The sequence below is a fragment of the Haliotis rufescens genome, unplaced genomic scaffold, assembly GCF_023055435.1.
Source record: "Haliotis rufescens isolate VD_foot unplaced genomic scaffold, xgHalRufe1.0.p SCAF_12, whole genome shotgun sequence".
Classification (NCBI taxonomy): Eukaryota; Metazoa; Mollusca; class Gastropoda; order Lepetellida; family Haliotidae; genus Haliotis; species Haliotis rufescens.
Genome location: NW_025963802.1, coordinates 3,198,561 through 3,223,146, shown reverse-complemented (window position 1 = coordinate 3,223,146; position 24,586 = coordinate 3,198,561). Strand labels below are relative to the sequence as shown.

The 24,586-nt window shown below is 38.9% G+C and overlaps 1 protein-coding gene across 3 annotated transcripts in view; it reads left to right on the top strand.

Moving 5' to 3' along the window:
- The window catches only part of LOC124138125 (kinase non-catalytic C-lobe domain-containing protein 1-like), an 81,028-nt gene that overhangs the window by 17,846 nt on the left and 38,596 nt on the right, over nt 1–24,586 (top strand). For all 3 annotated transcript variants that reach the window (XM_048393267.1, XM_046504661.2, XM_048393268.1), the window contains one exon: nt 24,136–24,191. In XM_048393267.1, coding sequence (XP_048249224.1) covers nt 24,136–24,191 — 56 coding nt within the window. The remainder of the gene's footprint in view (nt 1–24,135; nt 24,192–24,586) is intronic.

The window sequence follows — 24,586 nt, the reverse complement described above, 5'->3', positions numbered from 1 at the left end:
GTGATTAGGAGCTATACGGCTCCATCAGGTTCTATATTATCAATAGAAACACCAGGTGATTAGGAGTGGCTCCATCAGGTTCTATATTATCAATAGAAACACCAGGTGATTAGGAGCTATACGGCTCCATCAGGTTCTATATTATCAATAGAAACACCAGGTGATTAGGAGCTATACAGCTCCATCAGGTTCTATATTATCAATAGAAACACCAGGTGATTAGGAGTGGCTCCATCAGGTTCTATATTATCAATAGAAACACCAGGTGATTAGGAGTGGCTCCATCAGGTTCTATATTATCAATAGAAACACCAGGTGATTAGGAGCTATATGGCTCCATCAGGTTCTATATTATCAATAGAAACACCAGGTGATTAGGAGCTATACAGCTCCATCAGGTTCTTATTATCAATAGAAACACCAGGTGATTAGGAGCTATACAGCTCCATCAGGTTCTATATTATCAATAGAAACACCAGGTGATTAGGAGCTATATGGCTCCATCAGGTTCTATATTATCAATAGAAACACCAGGTGATTAGGAGTAGCTCCATCAGGTTCTATATTATCAATAGAAACACCAGGTGATTAGGAGCTATATAGCTCCATCAGGTTCTATATTATCAATAGAAACACCAGGTGATTAGGAGCTATACGGCTCCATCAGGTTCTATATTATCAATAGAAACACCAGGTGATTAGGAGCTATATGGCTCCATCAGGTTCTATATTATCTTTATACATGCTAGGTGATTAGGAGCTATACGGCACCATCCAGTTCTATATTATCAATAGAAACATCAGGTGATTAGGAGCTATATAGCTCCATCAGGTTCTGTGTTATCTATATACATGCTAGGTGATTAGGAGCTGTACAGCTTCATCAGGTTCTATATTGTCTACATACACACTAGGTGATTAGGAGCTATACGGCTCCATCAGGTTCTATATTGTCTATATACACACTAAGTGATAAGGAGCTATACAGCTCCATCAGGTTCTATATTGTCTATATACACACTAGGTGATTAGGAGCTATACAGCTCCATCAGGTTCTATATTGTCTATATACACACTAGGTGATTAGGAGCTATATGGCTCCATCAGGTTCTATATTGTCTATATACACACTAGGTGATTAGGAGCTATACAGCTCCATCAGGTTCTATATTGTCTATATACACACTAGGTGATTAGGAGCTATATGGCTCCATCAGGTTCTATATTGTCTATATACACACTAGGTGATTAGGAGCTATATGGCTCCATCAGGTTCTATATTGTCTATATACACACTAGGTGATTAGGAGCTATACGGCTCCATCAGGTTCTATATTGTCTATATACACACTAGGTGATTAGGAGCTATATAGCTCCATCAGGTTCTATATTGTCTATATACACACTAGGTGATTAGGAGCTATACAGCTCCATCAGGTTCTATATTGTCTATATACACACTAGGTGATTAGGAGCTATACAGCTCCATCAGGTTCTATATTGTCTATATACACACTAGGTGATTAGGAGCTATACAGCTCCATCAGGTTCTATATTGTCTATATACACACTAGGTGATTAGGAGCTATACGGCTCCATCAGGTGCCGTATTATCTATACACATGCTAGGTGATATAGTTCTGTTTGTTATTCTGGAGCAGCAGTGTGCGCCTGAACAACATGCCAGTCCAACAATCTCCGTGTCCCGTGTTACTATCTGTGTCAAATGTTTTAGTATCAAAGCACCAACTCTGACTGTATTCAGGAAGTATCAGATGGATGAGACGGGATGTAACCCAACTTTAGGGATGTTAACTTCCGCAATAATTTCATGTGGATATTGTTCAAACTTGCATTTGTTTCAAAACACCAGTCCAATTAAGATTAATTTCTTCTGACAATATATACCATGTAATGTACTCTAATTTTTTTCAAGATTGTAGAGCATAGATAGAGACCAGATTGTAGAGCATAGATAGACACAAGATTGCAGAGCATAGATTGAGACAAGATTGTAGAGCATAGATAGAGACAAGATTGTAGAGCATAGATAGACACTATATTGTAGAGCATAGAGACAAGACTGTAGAGCATAGATAGACACCAGATTGTAGAGCATAGATTGAGACAAGATTGTAGAGCATAGATAGAGACCAGATTGTACAGCATAGATAGACACAAGATTGTAGAGCATAGATTGAGACAAGATTGTAGAGCATAGATAGAGACAAGATTGTAGAACATAGATAGACACAAGATTGTAGAGCATAGATTGAGACAAGATTGTAGAGCATAGAGACAAGATTGTAGAGCATAGATTGAGACAAGATTGTAGAGCATAGATAGAGACCAGATTGTAGAGCATAGATAGAGACAAGATTGTAGAGCATAGATAGACACTATATTGTAGAGCATAGATAGAGACCAGATTGTAGAGCATAGATAGAGACCAGATTGTAGAGCATAGATAGAGACAAGATTGTAGAGCATATATGGAGACAAGATTGTAGAGCATAGATAGAGACCAGATTGTAGAGCATAGATAGAGACAAGATTGTAGAGCATATATGGAGACAAGATTGTAGAGCATAGATAGAGACCAGATTGTAGAGCATAGATAGAGACCAGATTGTAGAGCATAGATAGAGACAAGATTGTAGAGCATAGATTGAGACAAGATTGTAGAGCATAGATAGACACCACAATCAACGTCACAATCAAATGACTTCACTAATGGCTCTGCTACTGAAGCAGTACTTTTTACACTTAAGACACTGCTAATTACTGTCTACAAACTGGAAAAGTTGGAAGAATGATGTATGGTGATAAATAAAATCTCACCCGAGTGTCTTTTGATATCAAATATATCAACACTCGTTGATAAAAGTGATATAAGTGATTTTTTTATCAACTCGTCTTGATATATTTGAAATCAAAAGACACTTGGGTGAGATTCTCTATTTATATATGTGGTGCCATGTTGGTCCGAGGGGTCAACACAATACCATCACAATCACTGCACCTGCCACTGTGACAACCTCCCTCAATCACCCTCACTGCATCGTTTGCCAGTATGATGCCAGATGCATAAGACAACCTCTGTCCAACCTGCACACAGGTAGATTGTCTCACCTGTCGTCTACCTGGACAGTGTTACAGCCGAAGTAAACAGGTGCTGGGGAGACGTGAGACATTGTGTCTTCTGTCTGCCGCCTGTGTACCAAGTCTCACGTAGACTCCAAGCTGCCGTCACCTTAAGAAAACACACGCTCATGATCGCACAACCCCTGCTACTGCCACTGATTGGTATGGCGAAGCTTACAATCTCTTAAACGCCACTTTTGTAACCAAGTGTGACAAAATCACACATGTACATAAAGAAAGTCCATTCTGAATGTGTTCTTGTCCAAGTGCAATGGTTTAAAACAGGATCTGAAGACAATGAACAAAATGCTAGGATTCCTAGAGATTTCTGGAGTTTAGCTTGTATGGGTTTCGGGACACTTAGGTGATTAATGACTCGTCTTGAGATTCGATGGCTCAGGTGAAACGATAAGGAACGTTTACCTGGGACTTTGTCAGTGAAAGAGGTTCACAAACAATGGACGTATGGGGAGTTGCGGAGATAAAATTACTTGCTACACAAATGCCTCACAGGGGGTATAAACTTTCAACATCATATCCAACAGGTTGGGGAAAATGATTTCCGTTTCTATAACGGTAATTGGACAGTGATATTTTCATACCCCCTGAACCTGGTGTAGATCTCACTGCCTTGTGACACGGCAGGACTTGTGTTGGAGGCAGCTCTTACCAGGAATTCTTGTTGTCATGGATACAGGCCAAGTGTTGATGAGTGGGTTATGACTATCCTGTGTTGTCCTTGCTGTGACTGATGATAAATATTGTCCAATCAGAACATGGCATCACAGAGTTCAAAGTTCAGGCACTGGGAAGCTAGGAAGGCAACATCAGAAAGTAAGTTTGTACAGTGAGTGAGTGAGTTTTGGTTTAACGCCGCTTTTAACAGTATTCCAGTTATATTGCGGCGTGTCAGCTTAATGTGGGAGGAAAGCACAAAGTGATGCAGGTCTCAGACGTTTACCACTTCGGTGAAACCCACGAGCACGGGTATGGTGCTGACAAACCTAGAAACATAATCGGGGCGAACCGGGATTCGAACCCACAATCATAGGTTTCTGGCGTGCCCAAGGGACGCAACTCTGCACAGCAAATCGCGGCGCCTTAGACGACTGGGCCACCCGTGCCCCAAGTTTGTACAGCATCAATCCATGGTTTGATAGCCAATTTGTGACATAACTATAACACATTCGATGGCTTGCCAGCAGGGCTTTTCATCAGGGAATTCTCCAGGAATAAGTTATATGAAACGTTGATGATCTCTTTCTTTTTTTATCAACATATAAGTGCTCCTACAATGGTTTTAATTTAGTTGAAGTTATTTTGCTTTGATTGTTGGTTTAAAAGATGTGTATGTGCACAGGGAAGCTTGTTCTTTGACATACGTGGACAATCGCTATTTCTAAAAAATCACACCTAATGGATTTTGTGAATACAGGGATTATGTGAATATGTGGTAAGGTGCTTTTCTGAATTTAAAATACAGTAACATTTGGGTAAATACCGATGTAAATATCTGGGTTTGAGCTTAAGAAGACAGCAAGCTAGGTATGAAAATTTGTAAGTAAACAAACAACCAAAGATTTGGCAGTGTTGTGAATACATCACATAATGGATATCAGTTGTTGAACCATCAGAAACTGAACACAGTGGTATTCAGTACTCTCCAATATGTCTGTGTGCTTTATTTACCGGTAGTTCCGTCAGTACGTTGTCCGACATAAACAGGCTGGCACATTAGCCCATTCATTCACTTGCTCACTTAAGTAAAACATGTTGACATATTGATATAGAAATATGAAAAAAAATCTATAAAAAAAAACAAGACAATCACATTTGCAAAAGAAAAAAGAATGGAAAATATTATTTTTTTCTGTTGTGTAAAAAAGAGTTTTGTTTTGTGAAAAAAATCTGTTTATTCAGCAATTTTTCCATGTACCACCTACATGGCTGCTGAGTAGGATGCTGTCCCTGCATATAGTGAGGCATTACCTGTGATTGTACATCAATTAATTACAACACTGTCAGCACATCAGAGACTTTCACCCTTTCCCCTACTGATGGACTGGCACTTGTGACAGCCCTGGCTGAGTGATTTGTCCTCTGTGTTGACGTCATTGATCAGTTCATACCAAACTGGTGTTGGTGCATTGGTACATTGAGTGAGTGAGGGAGTGATTTGTCCTCTGTGTTGACGTCATTGATCAGTTCATCCCATAGTGGTGTTGGTGCGTTGGTACATGGAGTGAGTGAGGGAGTGATTTGTCCTCTGTGTTGACGTCATTGATCAGTTCATCCCATAGTGGTGTTGGTGCGTTGGTACATTGAGTGAGTGAGGGAGTGATTTGTCCTGTGTGTTTACATCATTGATCAGCTCATCCCATAGTGGTGTTGGTGCGTTGGTACATGGAGTGAGTGAGGGAGTGATTTGTCCTGTGTGTTTACATAATTGATCAGCTCATCCCATAGTGGTGTTGGTGCGTTGGTACATTGAGTGAGTGAGGGAGTGATTTGTCCTCTGTGTTTACATAATTGATCAGCTCATCCCATAGTGGTGTTGGTGCGTTGGTACATGGAGTGAGTGAGGGAGTGATTTGTCCTGTGTGTTTACATCATTGATCAGCTCATCCCATAGTGGTGTTGGTGCGTTGGTACATGGAGTGAGTGAGGGAGTGATTTGTCCTCTGTGTTTACATAATTGATCAGCTCATCCCATAGTGGTGTTGGTGCGTTGGTACATGGAGTGAGTGAGGGAGTGATTTGTCCTCTGTGTTTACATAATTGATCAGCTCATCCCATAGTGGTGTTGGTGCGTTGGTACATGGAGTGAGTGAGGGAGTGATTTGTCCTGTGTGTTTACATCATTGATCAGCTCATCCCATAGTGGTGTTGGTGCGTTGGTACATGGAGTGAGTGAGGGAGTGATGTGTTTGTGTGTTTACATCATTGATCAGCTCATCCCATAGTGGTGTTGGTGCGTTGGTACATGGAGTGAGTGAGGGAGTGATTTGTCCTCTGTGTTTACATAATTGATCAGCTCATCCCATAGTGGTGTTGGTGCGTTGGTACATGGAGTGAGTGAGGGAGTGATTTGTCCTGTGTGTTTACATCATTGATCAGCTCATCCCATAGTGGTGTTGGTGCGTTGGTACATGGAGTGAGTGAGGGAGTGATGTGTTTGTGTGTTTACATCATTGATCAGCTCATCCCATAGTGGTGTTGGTGCGTTGGTACATTGAGTGAGTGAGGGAGTGATTTGTCCTGTGTGTTTACATCATTGATCAGCTCATCCCATAGTGGTGTTGGTGCGTTGGTACATGGAGTGAGTGAGGGAGTGATTTGTCCTGTGTGTTTACATCATTGATCAGCTCATCCCATAGTGGTGTTGGTGCGTTGGTACATGGAGTGAGTGAGGGAGTGATTTGTCCTCTGTGTTTACATAATTGATCAGCTCATCCCATAGTGGTGTTGGTGCGTTGGTACATGGAGTGAGTGAGGGAGTGATTTGTCCTGTGTGTTTACATCATTGATCAGCTCATCCCATAGTGGTGTTGGTGCGTTGGTACATGGAGTGAGTGAGGGAGTGATGTGTTTGTGTGTTTACATCATTGATCAGCTCATCCCATAGTGGTGTTGGTGCGTTGGTACATTGAGTGAGTGAGGGAGTGATTTGTCCTGTGTGTTTACATCATTGATCAGCTCATCCCATAGTGGTGTTGGTGCGTTGGTACATTGAGTGAGTGAGGGAGTGATTTGTCCTGTGTGTTTACATCATTGATCAGCTCATCCCATAGTGGTGTTGGTGCGTTGGTACATGGAGTGAGTGAGGGAGTGATTTGTCCTGTGTGTTTACATCATTGATCAGCTCATCCCATAGTGGTGTTGGTGCGTTGGTACATGGAGTGAGTGAGGGAGTGATGTGTTTGTGTGTTTACATCATTGATCAGCTCATCCCATAGTGGTGTTGGTGCGTTGGTACATTGAGTGAGTGAGGGAGTGATTTGTCCTGTGTGTTTACATCATTGATCAGCTCATCCCATAGTGGTGTTGGTGCGTTGGTACATGGAGTGAGTGAGGGAGTGATTTGTCCTGTGTGTTTACATCATTGATCAGCTCATCCCATAGTGGTGTTGGTGCGTTGGTACATGGAGTGAGTGAGGGAGTGATTTGTCCTGTGTGTTTACATCATTGATCAGTTCATCCCATAGTGGTGTTGGTGCGTTGGTACATGGAGTGAGTGAGGGAGTGATGTGTTTGTGTGTCAGGACCCAACGAGAGCACTCCACAGAGCATCATAATGCAGAATGAGTGAGGGAATCTTTTTTAAGCTTTCTGAGATTTCTGCAGCCATATCAAGACATGACCAGATTACGTCTTCAGCAACCCATTCTTGCTGTAAAAGGTGACTATGCTTGTCGTAAGAGGCAAGTAACGTGATCGGGTGGTCAGGCTCGCTGACTTGGTTGATGGATGTTATCGTATTCCTATTGCGTGGATCGATGCTTATGATTTCAATCACTGGATTGTCTGGTCCAGACTCGATTGTTTACAGACCGCGGTCATATAGCTGGAATATTGCTGAGTGCGGCATTAAACAACAAACAAACAGATCATGTTTGAAGCCGTCGTACACAGGCCCACCCTGAATGCCCTCACTGACTTCCTGTTTTTTAAACATTTAAACAATCATCCTTAAAATATATACAACCGAACCCACTCATAAATGCACCAAGTGAAACACAATGGATCTATGTATGTCATAGTGTAGGTTATTGTACAGAACTATGTAATCCCATGTATCGATCATCCCATGCTTGGCTGCTCACTAAAGTATGATGCAAAGACTTGTGTACAAGCTACTGTGGCCTAATTGCCAACTGGGTAATTATTGTGTCAGTATATCCATCCAGCGTGTACAACATGGCCACAGCACTGTACAACCCTCTCTACCACAGCGGACAAGGCGAATGGAATTTTGGGATTGATATGTGGTAAGATACATTTCAGAACATGGGGAAACTTAATATTTTAAATAACAGGGTATTAAGTAACATACAGTTGGGCATTGTGGAAGAAACATGAAAATTGATTATATATTGTGTGTATTGTGGGAGTTTTTGGCGAATCGATGGTATATACCTTTTTCAGAAGTGCATTGTGGGAGTTTTATGAGAATCAATGGTATATATTATACAGAAGTGCATTGTGGGAGTTTTCATCTTCCCAAGGCAAAGGAATTTAATGACAATAAGAGTCCAGTTTCCACCCTTGCCAAACTAGGCTGTAATTATTGAGTTATATTTTGGCTGAGTCTATGCAAAGTCCAATCAATATCGCGTACCAAAATAAACACTCGGTTCGTAAACTGCTGTGCAGATTTCAGTCAATTACAGGATTTGCAAAGCATGTGTTCCGTCAGCTTAGAGTCAACAGACATTTTCCATATCTTTTCATGTTTTTTATCAAGGTGCTCATGTGATTTGATGCACTTTGAGAAGAAATACCTGTTTTATTATATCCCCCGCCAAACAAAGTTGGCGGGGGATATAGAAACGGGCTCCGTCCGTCCGTCCGTCTGCACATTTCGTTTCCGGTGCATAACTCAGAAACCGTTCAATATTTTTTCATGAAACTTTGCAGGTCTGTCAAGTACATGCTGAACTGGTGCCTTTGGCTATTTAGAAATTTTAGATATTTTTACTTTTTACGTTTCCATGGCAACAAGATGGACTTAGGTTCTGTGAGGGTAGGGTTTGTTTCCGGAGCATATCTCATAAACCGTTCAATATTTTTTCATGAAACTTTACAAGTTTGTCAGGTACATGCTGAACTGGTGCCTTTTTCTATTTAGAAATTTTAGACATTTTTATTTTTTACGTTTCCATGGCAACAAGATGGACTCAGGTTCCAAACTCCTCTTTTTTTTACAATTTCCATGACAAGTTCCACCTCGGTTAAAAAAGGTTAGGGTTTGTTTAGATTTAATTATGTCATAAATTCTGCAACAGGGGCGGGGGATATAGCCACGTTAGTGGCAAACTCTTGATCGTCTTCACTGGGCACCACCATTTTGTCTGAAGCAAAATCAAGTGATATCAGAGGTGGAATCTGATTGGTCAGTAGTAGTGAAATAGAAGTGACATAACTCATAATAGCCACTGGTGGTGATACAATCAAGCCACGAAATTCCAGCCGAGTTTAGCAAGGGTGGAAACTGGATTTTTATAGTCGGATAACTCCCTTGCCTCTGGAAGATGACCATTGCCCTAAGATATAACATACATTTCAAGACACATCCACAATTATCTAGTGTATTATGACTCCATTTTATTAGGATAAATACCTGGAAACCATCTACCACCATAGCTTCGTTTATAGCCCAGTCCAGATGACATGTGCTAAATCTAGCAGTCAAATAACACCCAGGAGTGAGAGAATGCCTTTGTTTGTTTGTATGCTTGTTGGTTTGTTTGTTTGTTTGTTTGTTTGTTTTGGGCTAAGTTAGAGATAGGAGAGATGAAGACATGACATGATGCACTGGTGGCGAATGGGTCCAGGGAGTCCTTACTATAACAGATATAATGCCCGGGACAACAGAGGATGGTTCCTCATGGATTCAGAGACTATTTGTTAACACCTCCACATTTAATCATGAAATGAATATCTGTTCCATAGCATACACATTCTGAAAGTGTAGTTTGAGTCAAAGGATGTCAAAGCAGTTGATGCCAGAAAGAATGGAAACAAAAATAACTATTGTAATCAGTGAAAATACATGTACCTAAAAATACCTATTTATCGAATGATCGTTTAAAGCTAGTGATGGATTTGTAGCAAGTGTTTTAGTGTGAGTCTGTCGTTCACTTGGGGATGAAGTACATCAATGGGTTGTATACTTCAATAGACGGCATTGTTCACAATGTCCGTAGCCAACTGACGCTAATCGTGTTGCATCTCAGGGGATGTGTCAGCTGGATGCACATGAGTGGTTGCCGTGTGAATGATGTCAGCTGAGCAGGGATGACATGCACGTCACACAACGTCATCGCAACTCATTTTGTAAATGATAGTTTGAACTGATGGTAGAATTGTCATTATGCAGATGAAACCACAGCTGGATTACCAAGGGTGTCAGGCCATTTTGAATTCATAGGAAGCTTTTAAAAAATGTGTTGCAACCATCCCATATTGTGTTGAAATGTGATCTGAAGTAAGTATTTTCATGTTTCTAAATGTTGAATACATTACCGGGGGCAGTGCCTTGGATTTTGTATGGAGACTTTCTCTTCAGCTACAGTGGCAAATCAAGAATTTGTTGTAATTGATATGAACCTAATATTTTTTTGTGTCAGACAATTCTTTTCTTCATTTCAATATTTACTTTTTTCAAGCATTTTTAATCCAAATATATGTATCAAATAGTCGTTCTCTTATATGAATCTATGATCCACTTATTAAATCCAGGAAATTATTCGACCTGTGAAGATTCCGGGGTAGAATAGGTCTTCAGCAACCCATGCTTGTCGTAAAAGGGGACTAACGGGATAGGATGGTCGGCTTGCTAACTTGGTTGATGCATGTCATCGATCCCAATTGCGTGGATTGATGCTCATGATATTAATCACTGGATTGTCTGGTCCAGACTCGATTATTTACAGACCGCCGTCATATAGCTGGAATATTGCTAAGTGCCGCGTTAAACAACAAACAAACAATCAAAACAGAAAATTATTCATCTAGGATTTTTTCAGGATCAATACCTTTTAGAAGTATGGGTTAATATCCACTGTATGTTCTGAGTTAACAAACAATATAAAGTAAAACAGAACATGAATTACTTAATTTAAGAACTTAAAGAAAACCATCAAAGTTGTGTAAAATTGTATATTTGATGAAAAGTATAAATGAGAATTCTATGTTAGAAACGGACTACAAAAAAATATGGTTATAATGAACTCAAAGGGACGACTAAATTTAGTTTGTTATAACTGTAGTTCGTTATAAGAACATTTACAGAAAGTATACAGAAAAAGGATGGGACCAAAAAAAGTTCATTATATCTGTCAGTTTGTTATAAACGTGTTCGTTATGAACGTAGTTTTCTGTATATATATATATACTAGTATACAACAGGTATATCTCAGACTCCCACCAGTACACAGCCATCAAGCTCTCTACGCTATGGCTGTCGAGTATATTTCACTTAAGCTTTCTGATTGATATGGAGACACAAATGTACACAGGGCACAACTATTTCTTGATCATTGTGAAGCTGTCATTATTGTCCGCACATCACTCCAGGCAGTTCTCGGCTTTTGATCATGGAATCAATCGTCTGCTCAAATTACCTGTGTTATTGTCACTATCCTGAAGGTTTTTCCAATGACACACAGATCAATATGTCAGACATTGCCGGAGTTTAGCCAGATTCTTTTCACTGGTTAGACTAGATGACGGTCTCAAACAAATAAGTTTTATATTATTAAATCAACTTTATTATAAAGCCTGTGGGAGCTATGGTTGTCATATTTTTGGATGACCCTCCCTATGTCCTTATACATCTCTTACATGACCCTCTCCAAGAAGACAAAATCAAAAAGCACTTAATATTTTATCATACTATAAAATGTCCATTTTGATATGACCCTCTCCGAAAACATGTATGTGTATTTTTTTATGACCCTCTCCTTGAGATTGTCCTATTTTTCGGTCACCCTCCTCTGGTGCCCTCTGACCCACCCACCCCTATAAGAAATGACGGGTACATTAGCTGTGCCAGGATTCAGGATTGTGGGTTCTGGAATTTCTTGCTTCTCGTTTGTGACAGAGATTGGCGTATGAACATTCCTCAGCCAATACTGTGTCATGTAAATATGTATAAAGACACTATAGCGTATGCATGGTCCACTGGCCTAAGTTACATCTGTCACTATCCATTTGCATCTCTTAGCTGAGCCAAGATCTTCTGGTCTGGGGTTTGAATCCCACATTTTTTCTGATTATTATCTTCGGTCTGTAAGCTCCATCGTAGTGAATGTGAACTTGGTTTAATAGTAGGTATGAAATGTAGGTCACAGGTTCCTCTTCAGTAAACTGAATCAAGTATCTCAATGTGTCTTTTTCTCCCCCATGCTTGTTTCTGGAACTGGCACTATGAGGTTACTCTGTGGTAATTAACCATTTATTACACAATCATTGGAAACAATGGTAAAACATACTACAGATGTTATTGTCGCTCATGAACAGTAGAGGAAAGTTATTTTCCACACCAATATCACTTAATATCCATAAACATATTGACAGATCAATGTCGGACGCCTCCATGATCTATGTGGGAATGTATGGGTAGAATGGCATCTTACATGTCCTGAAGAGCGGCTCCGGTCCAGCAATTGATCTGTACAGGAGATGTATTTGCACAGTCAGTGGACTAGAACCTATGATGGTGATGTAGAACACTGAGTGTACATGCTGGAACCGGTGCCGTGAACGGAGGGAAAACCAGGCAGACCTATGAATTATACATTAAAGTAAGTACTCGATCCTCCGGATCAGTTATGCATGAGGCCCTCATTTTGTCGGTGGAATATTTATAGATGATTAAGTTCTCAATGGATTGTAATGTACTATTTTCAATCTTGTCTTTGTGTGTTTGGTTTCAAAGAATGGAGCTGATCAGAGCTCTGTTCCAGTGAGGAATCTTGGCGGAGCGTCTGCCGGTATTTACTGTGTCTAGGGGCCTACTGGGGCCATTTTATAAAGCCGTGACAATTCACAAAATTGCTAAGTGTGGCATTTGAAGGACAAACAAACAACCAGTCAAGTGATGAGTTTTCATAGATTGTATCATGCATTGTATTGTGACTTTAATTTGCTATCAAGATATGAACGTGTATAAAAACTATGCATACCGGTAGTCAAGCATGGTATCATTATCAGTGTTGATGTTTTAACTTGACAAGATTTTATTGATGAGCATCATGTTTCAATGTTAGGGACATTTTTATATTGACTTTAAAACTGTAATCAGGCAAGGGATTGCGTGGCTTTGATTATCATAATTCCTTCTAATAAGGAACGATGGGTTAAAGTGACAGAACTCTGTCTGTAATCAAGTTTTATCAAACAGATCCCTTTCGGGATAGGGTTAGAATTGTCCTCACAAGACTATGCTTGTCACAAGAGGCCACATCATGGATCGGACGGTCATGTCAATGGTGTGCTTGTCACAAGAGGCCATATAGTGGATCGGGTGGTCAGGTCAATGGCTTGGTTGTCATAAGAGGCCACATAGTGGATCGGGTGGTCAGGTCAATGGCTTGGTTGTCATAAGAGCCCACATAGTGGATTGGGTGGTCAGGTCAATGGCTTGGTTGTCACAAGAGGCCACATCATGGATCGGGCTGTCATGTCAATGGTGTGCTTGTCACAAGAGGCCATATAGTGGATCGGGTGGTCAGGTCAATGGCTTGGTTGTCATAAGAGGCCACATAGTGGATCGGGTGGTCAGGTCAATGGCTTGGTTGTCATAAGAGGCCACATAGTGGATTGGGTGGTCAGGTCAATGGCTTGGTTGTCATAAGAGCCAACATAGTGGATTGGGTGGTCAGGTCAATGGCTTGGTTGTCATAAGAGGCCACATAGTGGATCAGGTGGTCAGGTCGATGGCTTTGTTGTCACAAGAGGCCACATAGTGGATCGGATGGTCAGGTCAATGGCTTGTTTGTCATAAGAGGCCACATAGTGGATCAGGTCAGGTAAATGGCTTGTTTGTTATAAGAGGCCACATAGTGGATCAGGTCAGGTAAATGGCTTGTTTGTTATAAGAGGCCACATAGTGGATCAGGTCAGGTCAATGGCTTGGTTGTCACAAGAGCCTACATAATGGAACGGGTGGTCAGGTCAATGGCTTCATTTTCATAAGAGGCCACATAGTGGATCGGGTGGTCAGGTCAGAAAAGGTTGGTTGATAGCAGTCATCATTCCACAAAAGGGATGTATCTCATATTATGTCAATCACTGGTTTGTCAGACTCCATTATATACAGGCTGTCATCACAAAGCTGGAATATTGCTGTGGCTTGAAATAACAAACCAACAAACAAGCTATTTTATAAGCATGCAGAATATCATTTGCTGTTAGAGAACAGACAGTTGGGAAATTGAGGCTGCTGTGTCACTTGTGAAGACTGTCATGTCCTGTATGTCATCCGTGGAAATTGTATGATATCCTGTTATGTTCTGTTTGTTCACAATAACAGTTCACATCTTTGTTATCAACCATATAATCTCTGAATAAAGGAGCTTGTTCTTGTGAGAGGTTGCGTGTATGTGTGCGGGGCAAATATTGGCGGTGCCGCGCCGTGTGCAGTATAATCTGATACCCACCGTCTTTATTAAGAAGAACAGAAGCACCATTCAGCATCAAATTCATATATTAGTTTTCAATAGAGACGAAATTTTCTCAACATCACAACAAATTGTCAAAGTTGAGGGAAAACTGGAATCTAACTGTCATAATCGGCATGTAAAGATAGCCAAGGTGTCATGTTTGTTGTGGCTGAGACCAGGATTGTTCAAACTGTTTGTCAAAGCTCAGACAAACATTGGTGCAATTCTGAACATCAGTGCAAATAGCTGCTATACTGGTGATCATCTCGCCAGAATCAGGTGACGAGTGGAATATAATATCAAGCAGAATAACAGACAACACAGGAAGGGAGTAGATCCTCTTGAACAGTCACATGACCCGGCTTCTCAACCTACTTGGAATTTTTTAACTAGTTGTTTTGTTTGTTGATTTTTTTATTGAACTTGAGATTTGTGTGTTTCAATCTGTTGTTTATGTGTGCTGTGATGGATACTTGGGTTTTGTATGTTCCGTCACATGACCTAGCTAGGATCTTCCGCTGTGACTCCGCATGATGCAGATCATGGACAGTGTGTTTGTTTGTTTGTTTGTTTGTTTGTTTGTTTGTTTAACACTGAAAATAGCAATATTCCAGCTATATGACTGCGGCCTCTAAATAATCGAGTATGAGTGAGTGAGTGAGTGAGTATTGTTTTACACTGCTTTTTGCAATATTCCAGCAATATCACATCAGGGGACACTGGAAAATAGGCTTCACACATTGTACCCATGTGAGGAATCGAACTCGGGTCTTCGGTTTGATGAGCCAACGCTTTGACGAGCCAATGCTTTAACCACAAGGCTACCCCACCGCACCAATCGAGTACAGACCCGATAATCTTAGTGATTGATTTTGTGAATAGCGATCCACACCATCAGAGTACGATGACACACAAAGCCTGCAACCAGCATAGATAGCTGTGTCTAACCCAGTATCCCCATAGGCCAGGACATGCACAGCTCTTATGTTCTGATATGAGATTTTGTGTATATCAATTATTTGTGTTAGATAAAATATAAATATGTTTTTGTCATGGAAGTATTCATGAACTGTCAGTATTTTAGTCAGTGTCAAGTTGGGAGGAGGATGTTTTGGAAATGAAATGATTGTGACAGTTTGGTGTTTTTCTGATCAAGTAATTTTTCATTTTTGATGATGTTCTCTGAGTAGACAAGAAGGACAACATCTTGCAGTGAGGGTGCTTCACCTCAGATCTGACAATAATGTTAATATCTTCTCATCTTTATGAGTCTCAGACCTGTCAAGATCAAGGGTAGAATAGGTCTTCAGCAACCATGCTGGCCGTAACTGGCGACTGTGCTTGTCGTAAAAGGCGACTAACGGGATCGGGTTGTCAGGCTCGCTGACTTGGTTGATGCACGTCATCGTATTCCGATTGCGTAGATCGATGCTGATGATGTCAATCACTGGATTGTCTGGTCCAGACTTTATTATTTACAGACCGCCGTCATATAGCTGGTATACTACTGATTGTGGCGTTAAACAACAAACAAATCATGAGTCTCCACTAACACAGGTTTTTTATTGTTTGTTTTTGATCAGCCAGCCAAGTCACAATTTTATGACTGCTTATAGGTATTCATACCGACTGCCTCACAATAATAAACTTATAAAATTCAATCACTGTAAACAGATGTCAATTACTTCCAAATGTTAATGGTATATTTACATGGATAGGATAAGAGAACACATAAATGGCCAAAACTTCAAATATTAAATGATGAAGGAGCAAGAAGTAGCTCTGAAACGTCGTGACAAAGAATAAAAGAAGTGGCTATCCATAAAAAGCGTCATGTAATCATGGTCTTCCAATTTCTAAATGCCTATAAAAGACTTTATTAAAGTGTCTGTACCTCAGTATTTCTGAATTGTGTCCAAAAAGCAAACTGACCTTGTTGGACATCTGACCCAAAGGTGTAAAGGTCATCATTATTGCAGCATCTAAATATCACAGTGCGGGATGACAATCTACCTATTGTATAGCATAGTTCTGAGATGGTCAAACCTATAGGGCACTGGTTAACGTTTTTGTGACCGCCGTTTTGGTCAATCGGGTGCAAAGTGTGGGCAGTATGATCAAAAGACAAGAATGTTTGTAAATGTGGAAAATGATCACCCTTGAGTATTTACATTCAGTAGAGAAGCAAAGTTTGTGAAAGCTCCTACGAGTGTTAAGTTTGATTGCGGGAATTTGTTTAGGGTTGTCTATTTAGACTTGAGTGTGTTCACGACTTGCGCTTCAAACACTGTCTCTAACAATACGACCATGACAGAATTAGAGGAATTCTCAAAGGTCAGGTGCAATATAATCCATCAGGGGACAAACTATTGTGGTTTAGGCTGTCGAGAAAGTCACCTTTTGTTGGGATCTGTTCACATTCTCATCATTGACGTTTATTTCTGAAGTGGGCGGGCTCCCAATTAAGACTGCAGGAGAAAGGAGTGTGACAAGCCCATATATACGTTTCAGCTCGGGGCACGGCTTGTGTGGTTGAAAAATATTTCAGTAAGTAGACCTTTTTTCCGTTGTTATTTTCTGAGAAAGTATTTTTTATATCAATATAAATATTTTTCAATACATTTGTATATTTAAGGATAAACAGACAATACTTGAAAGTATTGATGCATGTTCTACACTGAACGGTACTCTTTAATTCCAGAAAGTGTTTTGTTGTGTATTTTCAATTGTTTATTATTTGTCCTCGATATGCATATTCTTACACTGATTTTATGTATTGGTTTCTCAGACGTAATATGTATATCATACTATCAGATACATACATTTAATTAAATGTGTTCATTGACCAGTGAAGACAATGTAATATATATATGATTTAATCAGATTTATAACTATGTACTATATTTGTTGTATTGACAGACCAGAGAAGGCAATGAAAACATATATTTTATTAAATGAATTTATAATGCTTCTATTGTGTTCACTCTTTAGTGAATATTTAAAATCAATATAATAAGTCAAGGCCCAATTTTCCCTTAAATTATTCCACTTTCCACATCCTGTAACAAGGCCAAATGCAAGAAATGAAACATTTATTTACCTGTCTACGAATATTACTCACTCACCCATCACTCAGTGGTTTCCTGAGCGGAATGTGAACTATATTTTCCCTTTGCCACAAAATAAATATGTTTATGTTTGGTTCAAGCATACCATAAGTATAATATATGACATTAATGCACCTCTCCATTACGTGGTGAACTGAATTGAGAAAGCACTAGTTATATAAAAAGAGCAGTTTAGGGTGACACATTTTGAGCATTGTGGGTGCCCACTCTTCCAGCTGATTGGACAACTACTGTAGGTTAATGTACTATTACCCCGACTGCAGATCATGACTTGTGCTTGAAGTATGCTGATTAGATGTAACAATAAGTCAGCACAGCATGACTTAAACTGTTTTTAAAGTTTATTACCTGTCTAAAACTGTTGTTGTTTTCTGGAGCAAGCTATTTTAAACATGATGTTATTTGAGTCCACCTTGACTTGAGGAAAGCTACCCATGCTGAATGTATGTTAAACAGTGGTATGCATGAAGTATATACTGTATATACAATGTAGCAAGTTGTTAGGCCATATTAAGGAGTTAACACAATGTTTTCTCAGTATGTGTACATGTTTCTGAGACATTGTATTCAAAAAGTTCCAATTCAAGAATAGTTTTTGTGGAAAATTCCTGCTTGGCAAAGAGAGTACATTTGATTTATTCAAAGAATACTTTAAAAAAAAAAGAAGATTTTTGCGTTTATTGTGTTAACCCTGTAATGTAATGTTATAATGGGGTTAACTCACCATTAAGATAAGACTTGAGATAATGAAGGCCTCCGTCACTCATGTCTATAGGGTCCCATACCTTCTAGTCATGTGAGGTCATTCTGTTATTTCCTACCTGCCGTTATATATTTCGTGGGAATAAATATTTATTTTTTGAAGAGATGCTATACTGATGGAAAGACATAAGGGAACAATGACACATACAGGGAAATAAGTTTTACTGTCAGTACATTTGAAATAGAGCTCATACAAATTCAACACGTCAGAATCAAATGTTGAGATGTGTTTCTGTGCATTGTTTCCTACATGTATTTGGTAGACCAGGCTGAGAACCCATGATAGCAAATCATTGTACTGTGTTCCCTTATTTATTTCCAACAGTATATCTGGAAGTGAGCAAGTGCTACCAATACAAGTATGCATTAGTATGTAGAAATAATATTTCTGTCTAAAACTAAGTGTTCCTTATTTATTTTTATCAGTATAAGTACCAGGTGTGTCACACTGTGACGATTATCAATCTGTGGATCCATCACTAGTGTACATCTGTCGCGATGCTATGTTATGTCCGTGCCCATGTATTGATTCACATCTTAATTCTGTATTGACTTTCACAACGTAATGTTTGTACTGACCTGACCCAGTGACTACTCAGTGGTTTACAATGCTGACTGTCATGAACATAGTGCTAAATGTTATTCTGTAATATAGTATTTTATAACAATTCAATTTAGCAATCACGCCAGTTCTACACAAACTGGTTGATGATGCTGGCCACTTGTCAGCCAGGCCACGAAGGCAGTACAAATGAATCTGTGTTTCAAGGTTTTAGTGATTGATATAATTAAAGATGAAATCACAAAAATGCCCTTCTTGCAGAAAAAAACAGGAATTATTAAAAATTCAGTGCCGGCTAAACAAATTTATACACCCATGTTTGATGGTGGCTGAAAATGAAACGCAGAAGAAATGGTTATTCGATGGTGATCTATTTGATACTGTTATCATAGTTGTGGTTTGGACCTAAAATTTGTTTCGGGAACTGTATCAGTCTAGTAATGTCTTGATAACGTTTGCAATTTTGAAGTCAAATTCAGTTTTCAAGTGTGTGCCTTCTTTTGTCAGGCAGTTTAATACATACATTTGCTTCCCAAGTCCAAGACTTTCATCCCATAGTTGACCTCAGTTGTTGCTTGTTTGGAATTTCAAAATATAATTAACCCTCTTTTATTTCCTACTTTGTCTTTTAAAAAATTAAAATGATGAAAGCAACTCCAGAAGTTGATTGATATGGGAAGGGATTCAACTTTTTTACTTACCCAAGAAACATGTTTTTTTCATCTTAAAATTTCATCTTTTCTTGTGTTTCTCCCTGCAGATCTTTGGGGAGATCGCTTGCAATATTATTTTTTGGCCATTTTGTTTAGTTAAGGTCAGGAATCTTATTGGAACAAAATCTGTACACCAAGTACATAATAATTTTTGAAAGATTTAAATGTAACAGTTCCATAACTCTAAGAGTTACAACAGATATTAAACCTCGGGACAATGTCTGTGGATGTTTACGTGTTTAGACAGACAGGTTATTAAATAATGATTTGTTTTCTAATCCCCACACTGTAATCCCAGCAACTGGGGTTAGTCTGTCAGAACACAGTGAAGGTACGGACTGTACTGGAGAGATTAAAGGCTTTAAAGCGGGATTGAGGGGTCAATTTGTCAGCATGATGTTTATCAGGGGTCTGTGTCACTCTTTGATAGTCAGGCTACCATAAAGGTCATTTGTGTGGATATGTAGAATTTATGCATGTGGACAACCTTTCATCTGAGAATTAAAGCAATGCATAGATTGATGCATGTTTTCCTCAGACCTGTTTGTTCTGGTTTTATGGACAATTGAGTGAATGAAATGGTTTTAATGTTGCTTTTAAAATATCCATGTAAAATGTAAAAGAAACAAGTTAAAGATTAAACGTCTGTCTTTGAATGTGCTTTTGTCAAACATCTTTTTGATTGTGTATAGCTTAGAACATACATTGAATGGTACTGCACCCACAAAAAGTACTAGAATCTGTACTTTACTAAAAAGTGTAATCCAAAATATAACATACATTACATTAATGTTAAGTTTTATTAACTATGGCAAGAGTATGTTTGAGGGTGTGCAATTTGAAGTTTTAATTACTAATAAAATATGTCAAAAATAAAATATATAAAGGATATCTTTACATGCTTATACTTCTTTTCAATGTTGAATCTGCTTCCGAAATACAATTTTCTTTGTTTCTTATGTACAACTCTGGTGCGTACCGAATACCCTCTAAATAGACCCCCGAATCCCTCGTACCAAAAGGGGGGCGGCCAGGTAGCCTAGTGGTTATAGCGTCAACTCATCACGCCGCAGACCTTGGTTCGATTCCCGACATGGTTACAGTGTGTGAAGCCCATTTCTGATGTCCCCCGCCGTGATATTGCTGGAATATTGCTAAAAGCGGCGTAAAATCAAACTCACTCACTCACTCACTCACTCCTACCAAAAGGGGTTGGCAGCCTCATGTTTTTCAACACAGACCCACTTTTCTCATTGACCTGTCTGACCTCTTAATACGTGGCGTGTAATAACTGCTATAACCTACCCTGCTTCATTCAACACTGAGATTGGTCCTACATTATTTATCGTATACACTATACAAACACACATTCCTACTATCAGTCAGTACACAAGAGCAAATCTCTCACCCAGTTTTCTATAATCGTGACACTATTTCCTTTCTACATGGACACACATGCATTAAGTGGAATGTCATACTATCACAATGAGAATATTAGGATCTTGTAGCTTACACAAAGGTATTTACTTTGTGGATATTTCTTATATCCCAGTGATGTTTCTGTTTCTAATAAATGTATTAGAATGCCGTACCTAATCAGACTGGCTGACATCTATATGTACTGTGGATGTCATTCGGGACTGTTATTTCAATCACTCGGGCAGTCGGGTAGCCAAAGGTTAGAGCATTCTATCGTCATGGCGAAGACCCGGGTTCGGTTCCCGACATGGGTACAATGTGTGAAGCCCATTTCTGGTGTTCCCTGCCGTGATATTGCTGGAATATTGCTAAAAGTGGCGTAAAACCATACTCACTCACTCACTATTTCAATTATTGAGCGTGATTAGTGTTGAATGCCACATCAGCAACCTTGCAGCTACTCCGGTAACCAATTACAGAATATACACATTGAAAAATGTATTTAACATTTTTATATTATCAAATTTTTAAATTATTAGTTGGTTGGATGTAATCAGCTATGGATCATTACTTATGTTTATACTACTATTTAACTTATGATAGGGATTTTGAGACATTTCGTCCCATTTACATATATGTATTTATAGAGATCTGTTTCTGTATCATGGAATAATAGCAATATCCCCATCCAAAGTTGAGTAGTTTAGTTATCGTCCTAAGGAGTAGTGGGTTAAGTAGACTAGTCTCTGAAATAAACATATTTTACAGAAAAAAATCAGTTGTTAAATTATAGTTGTGAAATATAATAAAAAGAAGTCCGGAGACATTCTTCATTTTCAGATACTGCAGTAATCTAGACTTGCCAAAGATTATGGGCTGTATTGGATGTATTTGTTTCAGGGTCTGTATGACACACTATGGGTTAAGTGACCAATGTGTTGATGATGCCAAGGCTCAAGTGTGGGCCCATTCTCTATATGTCCCACCCTAATATGTCTTGAATAATGTTAATTCTACCATAATTTATAAATACTTGATTCTGATTGGTCAATCAGATGTATCAAATCACAATAACCACCTCTTTTGAAACTGATTTGACAGCTGCCTCACAACGGAATCTCTATATATATATATAAAAAAGTACTAATTCGTTATATTTAGAAGTTTTTTATGATAATATTTCCACAGGTGTTAATTATATATTGTGAGCTACAGTAAAACTGTTTTATTTCAATATTTTACCCTTTTAGATCGGGGGGTTAAAAAAACAAGTTTAAATAAAACTTTTGCCTCAGTACACTTGAGTTGATTTACTCCCTGCTTGGAATGCAAAGCCAAGAGCCAGAATATTCAACCCACTCCAGCACTGGTCCTTCTACGTCTCTCTGATACTGTTTGGCGATTGTCCAACCGGAGACAAAACACTCACCGTGAATAGACCTGTATCTGTGTATACCCAGGAATGTAGAACCCTGAAAGCAGGGACAAACAGGGACCGGCCAACTATCTCCTTGTTATCGGCACCATTCCCCACGATTGTCCATATGTCACCTGGCCGCGGCTAATTACGACTAACGACATAGGTACGCCAGGTGATGGAACTGATCCCTATTGTAGAAAGGTGGTGTACTTGTATATTTATATAGACATATGAGTGCAGGGGGGAGATATTTTTTTGGATTTGTTGTGTAATTTGAGTACCCTGTTCCTATAGCGTGAGGCTTGCATTTAGGTTATCGTCTGTAATAAGATTGTTTATCATTTGGCTTTGGCAATAAACAGGGAAATAGTTATGTGCTTGGATATTTTTTTGGATTTGTTGTGTAATTTGAGTACCCTGTTCCCATAGCGTGAGGCTTGCATTTAGGTTATTGTCTGTTTATCATTTGGCTTTGGCAATGAACAGGGAAATAGTTATGTGCTTGGAGGTGATTTCCTATTCAGCTAATTACCTTTAGCATACTTTGACTGATAGTAGCTAATTAATATTGAAAGTTTGTGTTAGGTACAAAGTTGTATCATGTACCAATCTTCTAGTACAATAACTTCCTATATTTTAAATAGTAACTGTATACTGTATGGTAATATTTCCAAATTAGATGTCTATGTTTATGTGTGAATATAGTAGTATATATATTTCTATTCATTATTTTGTTCAAAGTGTTATGGCAAAATAATCAGTTTATTAAAATACTATTTTAAATTCTTTTTTTAATTTAAAAAAAATACTATTTAAAAAATATTAAAATTTTATTAAGATACTTATACTTTATAAAAAACTTATACTATTTTATGTTTAGAGCATACTGATAAAATATTTATGATGTTTCTTGTTGTTTCCCTGCCTGGTGTTCATCATTAAGGGGATATAACAAGGACTGGTCAGCTCAGAGTTGAGATACTCAGTGTCTGAGTGGGGTGTCCATTTTAAACTGAAGCATCTAACTAGGAACTATGAAAGAAATAATGTATTTTTAACTTTAGTTTAGTCACGGACCTTTATACAAGGCAGTGATTTAGTATATTTTAAATCATGTTGAAACAGATATGCTGCTTTTATCATTGTAAATTGTATTCAATTTGATTCTGACTTCTGAAAATGGTTCTGAACCAGAGATATATTCATAAACTCTGCACTTCTGTCTCCATGTTTAATGAAACCATTAAACAGTTGAGTCTGAAGAGGCACATATGTACCTCCATGTTTAGATCCCCAGCATGACCATGATTGGTCAGATGATGGGGTCAGGGGTCAGGACAGATGCTGCGACAGAAGACCTAGAACATGTTTAACAGCTTCTGTGCATTAGTGGTGTGTGAAGTTCTGCCTCTGTATCAGTGGTGTATGGAGTTCCTCATGCTGAGAGACCTTGTGATTGGTCCAATATGACAGCAGGGGTCAAAGTTGACTTGTCAGGGCCAGTTGTGACCACATCAAAGAATGATAATGTTGTGATCATGGGGATTAAAGTTTGGAGTTTTTGTTGTGTAGCTGTTCATATCCGTTTTATCATTTTCAGAGCCAGATGCTTTCTATGTTCCTCCGGAGTATCAGCATGATGGACACACGTACAAGGTAGGGCCATCTGGAGTGAGTGAGTGAATGAGTGGGATCTGTTTGAAACAGTATCTCAGTCATGTCAGCTTTATATAGGAAGATATTAATTAATTAATTAGATATTAAGGGCATATACTGTATAAGCGTCAGGTTATGAATATTTAGCACACTAGCTTAAGTCTAATTAATGTCAAAATTGCAGTAGTATCGCAAGTGAGTGAGTGAGTGAATTGTGTTTAGTTCTGCTAGATTTCATGGCGTCTCAGCTCAGTGGGATATGAGGTATTCAGGTGGTGGACATCCACAACTTTGGTGACCTTACATCTTCTCGAGGCAAGGGAGTTAACTGACTATAAATGTCCAGTTTCAACCCTTGCCGAACTAGACTGGAATTATAGAGTTATATATTGGTC